The sequence below is a fragment of the Meriones unguiculatus genome, chromosome 9 (assembly GCF_030254825.1).
Source record: "Meriones unguiculatus strain TT.TT164.6M chromosome 9, Bangor_MerUng_6.1, whole genome shotgun sequence".
Lineage (NCBI taxonomy): Eukaryota > Metazoa > Chordata > Mammalia > Rodentia > Muridae > Meriones > Meriones unguiculatus.
In genome coordinates this window covers 29,271,745-29,280,517 of record NC_083357.1, presented here as the reverse complement: position 1 = coordinate 29,280,517, position 8,773 = coordinate 29,271,745, and the positions used below count along the sequence as shown (strand labels likewise).

Below are 8,773 nucleotides of genomic sequence, written 5' to 3'. Positions count from 1 at the left end.
TCCACTTATGAGTGAGTATATACCCTGTGTGTCTTTCTGCTCCTGGGATACCTCACTCAGGATGATCTTTTCCAGTTCCCAGCATTTACCTGCAAATTTCATGATTTCCTTGTTTTTAATTGCTGAGTAGTTAGTTTTCCATTGTGTAAATATACTACTATTTCCATATCCATTTCTCAACTGAGGGACATCTGGGTTGTTTCCAGCTTCTGCTATTACAAATAAAGCTTCTAAGAACATGGTTGAGCAAAAGTCTTTGTTTTATACTTGAGCATCTTTTGGATATATGCCTACGAGTGGTATAGCTGGATCTTGAGGAAGCACTACTCCTAATTGTCTGAGAAAGCACCAGATTGATTTCCAAAGTGGTTGTACAAGTTTACATTCCCACCAGCAATGGAAGAGGGTTTCTCTTTCTCCACATCCTTTCCAGCATGTGTTGTCACTTGAGTTTTTGATCTTGGCCATTCTGATGGGTGTAAGGTGAAATCTCAGGGTCATTTTGATTTGCATTTACCTGAGGACTAAGGACTTTGAGCATTTCTTTAAGTGTTTTTCTGTCATTTGATATTCTTCTATTGAGAATTCTCTGTTTAGCTCTGTACCCCATTTTTTAATTGGATTACTTGATTTGTTGCTGTTTAATTCCTTGAGTTCTTTATATATTCTGGATATTAGCCCTCTGTCAGATAGAGGGTTGGTGAAGATCTTTTCCCAATCTGTAGGCTGCTGTTTTGTTCTGATGACAGTGTCCTTTGCTTTACAGAAGCTTTTCAGTTTCATGAGGTCCCATTTATTGATTGTTGCTCTTAGAACCTGTGCTGTTGGTGTTCTGTACAGGAAGTTGTCTTCTGTGCCAATGAGTTCAAGGCTCTTCCCCATTTTTTCTTCTAACAGCTTTAGTGTGTCAGTTTTTATATTGAGGTCTTTGATCCACTTGGACTTTAGTTTTGTATAGGGTTATAAGTATGCATCTATTTGCATTTTTCTACATGTAGACATCCAATTAGACCAGCACTATTTGTTGAAGATACTATCTTTTTTTTATTCTATGGTTTTGGCATCTTTGTCAACAATCAGGTGTCCATAGTGTGTGGATTTATTTTTGGGTCTTCTATTTGGTTCCATTGATCCACCAGTTGGTTCCTATGCTAATACTATGCAGTTTTTAATTTTTATTTTATACTAATTAAGTTTATTCAGTTTGTATCCCAGCTGTAGTGCCCTCCCTCATTCCCTCTCAATCCTACAATCTCTCCCTCATCTCCTCCCATCCCCTTCTCCAAGTCCACTGGTAGGGGAGTCCCTTCCCCCCTTCCATCTGACCCTAGGCTATCAGTTCTCATCAGGACTGGCTGCATTGTCTTCCTTTGTGGCCTGGCAAGGCTGCTCCCCCCTCAGGGGGAGGTGATCAAAGAGCCAGCCACTAAGTTTATGTCAGAGACAGTCCCTGTTCCCCTTACTAGGGTACCCACTTGGACACTGAGCTGCCATGGGCTACATTTGTGCAGGGGTTCTAGGTTATATTCATGAATGGTCCTTGGTTGGAGTATCAGTCTCATACAAGACCCCTGTGCCCAGGTTTTCTGGTTCTGTTGCTCTCCTTGTGGAGCTCCTGTCCTGTCCAAGTCTTTCTATCTCCCCCTTCTTTTGTAAGATTTCCTGCACTCTGCCCACAGTTTGGTTAAGTGTCTCAGCATATGTTTTGATACCCTGCTGGGTGGAGTCTTTCAGGGGCCCTCTGTGATAGGCTCCTGTCCTGTTCCTTCTTTTCTCCTTCTTCCAATGTCCATTCCATTTGTCTTTCTGATTGAAGATTGAACATCTTACTCAGGGTCCTCCTTCTTACTTAGCTTCTTTAGGTGTACGGATTTTAGTATCCTATATTAGATGTCTAATATACACTTATAGGTGAATATATACTGTGTGTGTCTTTCTGTTTCTGGGATACCTCACTCAGAATGATCTTTTCTAGATCCCACCATTTGCCTGCAAGTTTCATTATTTCTTTGTTTTTAATTGCTGAGTAGTATTCCATTGTGTAAATGTACCAGAATTTCTGTATCCATCCCTCAGCTGAGGGGCATCTGGGTTATTTCCAGCTTCTGGCTATTACAAATAAAGCTGCTGTGAACATGGTTGAGAAAATGTCCTTGTTGTGTACTTGAGCATATTTTGGATATATGTCTAGGAGTACATTGCTTGAGGTCTTGAGGAAGTGCTATTTCTAATTTTCTGACAAAGTGCCAGATAGATTTCCAAAGTGGTTGTACATGTTTACATTCCCACCAGCAATGGAGTAGGATTATGACTTTTTTTTTAAAGTTCATTTATATGACTGAGAACCATGCCTTAATCTCTGGGATAAAACTAACCTGTTTGTGGTAGATGATCTGTTTGTTATATGCCTGTATTTGATTTGCAAGTAGTTTACTGAGAATTCTTGCATCTACATTTATAAAGGACATTGGCTTGAAGTCTTCTTTTTGTTGTGCCTTTTTGTGGTCTTTAGTGTTGGGTATAATGTTGTATAGATGTATTTTAGGCAACTTGACTCATTTTGTCACTCAACTCCAGTGTTTCTCTCTCAATTCTTGTCTGGATGGCCTGTTTCCTTGTGAGAACAGTAAACAGGGTGCTGCAATCACTTACTATCACTATGTTCTTAGTAATCTGTGTCTGACATGGAGTGTTCTTTATGAAATTAGTGATTCTTATGCTTGGTGCACAAATGTTCAGCATTATAAGATCAACACAACAAATGTTATCTCCTTGATGAATACAAAGAAACTTTCTTTGTCTCTTATATTTTTAGTTTGAAGTCTATTCTTACCAAATGTTATAACAGATATATCTGCTTATTAATTTCATTTTCTTGGATTACCCTTTTAATCCTTTCACCCAAACTAGTAGATATCTTTGGTAGTGAGGTATGATTTCTTGGAGGAGAAATCATATGGTTACTGGTAAGCTTTCTTTTGCCTTTAAAATTTTAAATATGTTGATAATGTTCTATATAATTACAATGTATTTATACAATTTATATATTTTACCTGTAATATACCCACCGACTAACCCCATGTCTCCTAATCTCTCTTAAATTTATGACCTCTTAGTGTTGCATTTGTATGTGTGTACATATATGCATATATAACTTACTGAGTCAATTTTGAATTCCTTATATGTACATGTGTTTAGGAATGACCACCTGGGATTGGATAATCTACTAGGGGCCTTGTCCCAACAGATAACTCATTCTTCCTTCCTCAGTAGGCATTGGCTGCCTGTATGTCTTCACCTAGGAGTAGGGCTGTGTTCAATTTCCCACATCCACCTTTGGTTGTTGACTAGTATGTCCATGATGCAAACCACATTTAGGAAAATGTATTGTTGAGATTTCATGCATGTACCATACTTGAAATCAGGCATCCTTGTTTTCTGGCTCTTAAAATAAAATTACATTGTCAACACTAGAAAATATTTAATTTATATTTAATGTTTGATGTTATATTTAAAATTAATTTCTCAAGGACTAAGAACTCACTTCTGGAAATTTCCATTCAAAGCCTGGCCAGGATGGTTGCGATTATTCAGCTGTGGGGTATAAATTACCATGGGTAGAGTTGTAGGCTCCATTCTCCTCAAAGATATTCATAATTAATACAGACACAAAGATCATATGGCCAAATACTACAGATAAACATAGCAGTACAGGGCACTTCAGAGGGATGTTTATCTTACCTGGGAAAATTCACAGTGCAGTTTGACCAAGAAGACACAAGAGCATATTGCTGCTGAATCCCGACTAGAAAGTCAGTAACTGACTTGCTGAGAACTCTCTGCCTTTCATTTCTTAAGTCATTCTTAAGTGATGATTATAACAGAATGATTTTGCTGGGTGATGATTTTCTATTATGAAAATGATGCTGAGTAGAAGAACAGTGAGCAAATCTCATAGAAAGATTGTGGCGTCCGCACAGAAGTACCGGCTATATCCTGCTAATATTTCCCAGGCATGTGTCTCACTCGTAATCTCTGAGAGGAGGCGTGTTTCCTTAGGACATTTCTCAGAGCTGCAGCCACATCTCTATTCCTCAAACTGTAAATGAGTGGGTTCAACATGGGAGTGAGGATGGTGTAGAAGGCAGACACAACCTTATCTTTCTCAGGTGTGTGGTAGGAATGGGGCAGTACATTGGTATAGAAGGCTGCCCCATAAAAAATGCTCACTACTATAATGTGGGAGGAGCAGGTGGTGAAGGCTTTACGGCGGCCCTCGGCAGAGCTCATGTGGTAGACAGTGATGAGGATGCGTGTATAGGAGACCGAGATGAAGGATATTGGGATGAGTAGCATCAGCACACAGCACGCATACATTAAGGTTTCATAGAGGGATGTGTCTGTGCAAGATAGCTTCAACACAGCTGGGATCTCACAGAAAAAGTGGTTGATCTCTCGTGAGCCACAGTAGGGAAAGCTCATCGTAACAGGTGTCAGCATGAATCCATCCAAAGACCCACCAGCCCAGGAACCCAGCACCATAAGCAAACAAACTTTGGAACTCATGACTGTCGGGTACCGAAGAGGGTTGCACACAGCTACAAACCTGTCATAAGCCATGAGGCCCAGCAGAAAAAACTCTCCCCCAATCAGTGTCAGGTAGAGAAATATTTGCAGTGCACATCCCAGAAAGGAAATGGTCTTTTCTTTGGACAGGAGATCTTGGAGCATCTTGGGAACAGTGATACAGATGTAGACTGTATCCATGACGGACAACTGACTGAGCAAAAAGTACATGGGTGTGTGAAGATGAGAGTCCACACGGATGAGCATAATCATGACCAAGTTGGCTGCTACAGCCACCACAAAGATGGAGAAAACCACAGCAAAGATCAGCCCAGGAAATGTTGGGTGTGTGATGAGGCCCAGGAGGATGAAGTCAGTGGAGTTCTGGTAAATAGCCTCCATTCCCATAGTGCATGGCCGCTCTGCTGGCTGGAGAGACAGAAAATTTGTGTGTCAACTGGTTATCTTTTTTTTGTGTGTTTGGGAAGCGCTTGGCATTAGCCATGTTCAACACAAAATAAGAAAAGGGAAAGAATGTTCACCTCGGAATCCTCTTGACTCCTTGCTTGAATATTAACAGTAAAGTATTAAACAAATAAAACTTAAGTTTATCGTGGGGCTGGAGAGATGGCTCAGAGGTTAAGAGCACTGGCTGTTCTTCCAGAAGTCATGAGTTCAATTCCCAGCAACCACATGGTGGCTCACAATCATCTATAATGAGATCTGGTGCACTCTTCTGACATGCAGGTCTACGTACAGATAAAACATTGTACATATAATAAAAAAAAAATTTAAGTTTATCAGTTTTAATGGGTCATCATAGATCCAAACCCTCTAACTTGGATGAAAAAAGTAAATGTAACCAGTAATAATAGTACCTCTTTTAGTTTTATCCTTGTAGTTTGAACCATCTTCTACATAATTCTTGTAATCTTATTACTCCATATGGAGTTTTCTATGACATTGGTAACTACACTGTATCTGCTATATTAGCTTGCAGCCAGTGTACATTGTTTCATTAATTTATAGTTTTTTTTTCACCTGATAAGATGAAAATACTTTTACTGATAATATTCACAACTAAATATATGTTGGGCATGTTGGTGTATGCCTGTAATCACAGCACTTGGGAGGCAGAAGCAAGTGTATCTGCATGAGTTCAAGGCCAGCCTGGTCTATAAAGCACGTCCAGAACATACAAGGCTACACAGAGAAATCCTGTATTGAAAAAAAACCAAAGGAGGGGGAAACAATTGTGATATGCACATATAACCAAGTTTTTTGGACAAGAAAAGCATTTACTTTTTGATGTTGGAATTACTCTACATCTATGAATAAGTTTGAGACGCTGGATTAAAAAGCCAGTGAAGATAACTTCCTCTGAGAGTTAGCTTCACACTGTCCTCGAATGTGATGTTGTCTCTGGAGAAGATACTCGTCTTAGGTGTGAATACTTAAAGGTCTAATTTCTGTTTGTTCTTGCAAGACCACATGGGATTAGAACTCTCAGATCAGGGTCTCTAAGAAATTCTAAGAAATTCTGCTTAGCAAGCAATGCTTTACATCCCTCATGTTGGAGCCCTTTCTGACTGACACCATAAACTTAGCAATGATTTGTGATAAATGGTACATTTATCAATAAATAAAGTTCAATAAAACTTTCTTAACTTTTTGTCCTGTCAAAAGGTAAGCAGATTTCCTTGAAAGGCTGTTCCAAGACTGTGCAAACAGAATTCATTCAGAATCCATTGCTGTTCTTCCTATTTTATTTCCCACTCTATTATTAAACTTTAATGTTTATAAATAAAAGTATTCCATAATCAAAATGAGAAAATACCAAAAGTGCTAAAACTCCGTTGAATCATTTGAATGGATTCTTGTGTCTTCCCCATCCAGGAATACAAATGTGGTCTTCAATATGTTCAGTGATATTAAGGGGTGTATTGTCAATTTTTATTATTAAACCATGGCATGCCATTTCATGACAGAATTTCCAAGGACATATTTATATAAAATATTAAATACTTTACATGTACCTGTATCTTCTAGTTCCATGACAGTCAAATAGTTTCTGAAACACTAAGCTACATTTACACTGAAGCAAAAATTAAATAATAAAATCAACAAAATATTTTTCTTAACTTGCCTTTAAGATGCCTCTCTGCTATTGTTAATATTGCCAAATAAAAAGTCAAGACATAAAGGAAGAAAACTAGAAAATAATTTCTGTTAGTATATGCTAAAATATATATTTGTCACATATGAGTCAAGGAAGGGACAAAATTCTGAGTATTAAATATTAATTAATGTCATGATTGATAGAAAACAGCTATTTTGTCTCCTTAACATATGAGTCTGTCTCCGATCCACTCATAAAGAAACTATATTTAAAAACACCCAAAACTAAAGCTCTGAGAAAGAAGGGGCCTGTGATCAAGTTATAAAGTGATTAAATAAATGAATTAATGGAAAAAACCTGAAACTCCACTTACGTAGCCTTTACAATAACTAGTTGGAAATCAAAATACTCATGCAGGCAGCCAATCTTATTTGGACCAAAAATATTTGGGTTTTGTTTGGCAAATTTATAGATTTTATATGTTAATTACTAATATTGCCAAATCCTCTTCCACTTATCCTTTTAAAATATATTCTGAAGGAACTGAAGTAGCAAGTATACAACAACAAAGTCAAGAATAACCTAAAAAAAATAAGAAATTGATTTTGCATACGTACAGCAGGTAGGAAATTTTATCTCATCTAAAGATTCAGATCATATTATACACTGCATTAAAAAGATCTGGGATCCTTCCAAAACCCAACACTCAGAAGCAGTGGCAGCCAACCAGTTGTCATAGGCTATCTCATTGGGCCATCTGGTGTGCCCTGCAGATTTGATAGCCTACTAACTCCCAGGTCTCTTTCCAGGGCTTTGACTCAGCATGGTTCCTTGGCTGCCACATTACCTGAACTTCCAATGGTTTACCTACAGCTGCACCTAAAACCAGCCTTGTGCTGTGGCAGGCTTTCACTGAGCAGTTTTACAAGTGAGCGGTTACTGACCCACGGGGGACCTGCACACATTCTGTTTACATCTGTGTTGCTTTCAGTAAGCCTCCTTAGATCCCTGAGGCTTTGTCCCTTCCACACCTGTTCTGTAACCTATGATTATACAAACTATGGCATCTAAAATTAATTAATGGGATCTAAAATTAATTAATTAGCAACCAACATAAGAATAGAATAAAAAAATCCATGGTTGCTAACGATCACGAGTGTCAAGTTAAATCTAGAATATTTGGTGAGTTAAAACTAATAAAGTTTATGTCCTGAAAAATTTATTGCTATTTAATAAAACCAGACATTGAAAAAACCATATACAATACTATGCAATGCTCAAGACAACAGATAGTTACTAAATTGTTGTGCCTGAGCTATGAGCAAAGGTTTTTATGGGTTAGCTCTGCGTACACAAGTTACCAGGGTCCTACATCATCAGAGATGGCATGCTTATTTAACGTTGTCTTTCTTGTTTATCCTCTAAGAAGACTGTTCTTCATTCCCACTAACCTGCACTCTTGGCCATCATTTTTCATTGCTCAAGACCTCAATGCCTTCTATTTTCCTAATTATAGTCTTCTAAAAACTAGAAAGATGAAAAGAGAGGAAAGAGAGAGAAGAGAAAGAACAACAAAGAGCAAATAAAACCTTTTCATCTGCATGACTTCACGGTCAAGTCTTTCTTTGGGTTTGGGAGCGGGCTAGACCATCTTGAGTTGTAACATCTCCCAGTGTTACATGCAGACATCTGTTTAAGCAATACTGGTTAGAATGGAGCAAGCAAGCCAAGCATGCAGGATGCTGTGGCTGGGATCTCAATATCTGATGTCTAGATGGTTGGGTTTGCAGTTGAAAAGAATGACAGAGCTCCATGAAAGGCATTTTATTACCAGTGTTCTTCTCTGTGGAGAGAAGAGGTCATGGGAATGAGGAAAGTCTCTCTGCAGGACCAAAGTTCAGGACAGCATGCTTGGAGGTGTCACAGAAATCCAGTCAAAGTCAGTGACCCTTACTATCCCTTAAAAGAAGTGTCCTTCCAGTGAGTTCAGATAATATCCCTTCAGGAGTAATTTATAGCGACTCCTCTGACAGACTTCCTCAGAAATGCAGCATTCCAGGAGCAACAAGAGCTCTGCTGCTGCTGCCA

General features: G+C 38.5%; 1 protein-coding gene across 1 annotated transcript; it reads right to left on the bottom strand.

Annotated features, from left to right (window-relative positions):
* Positions 1–3,999: 3,999 nt before the first annotated feature.
* LOC110540530 (olfactory receptor 2T2) lies at positions 4,000–4,974 on the bottom strand. Its single transcript, XM_021627289.1, has one exon. The coding sequence runs from the start codon at positions 4,972–4,974 to the stop codon at positions 4,000–4,002; it is 975 nt and encodes a 324-aa protein (XP_021482964.1).
* Between the last annotated feature and the right edge of the window lie 3,799 nt (positions 4,975–8,773).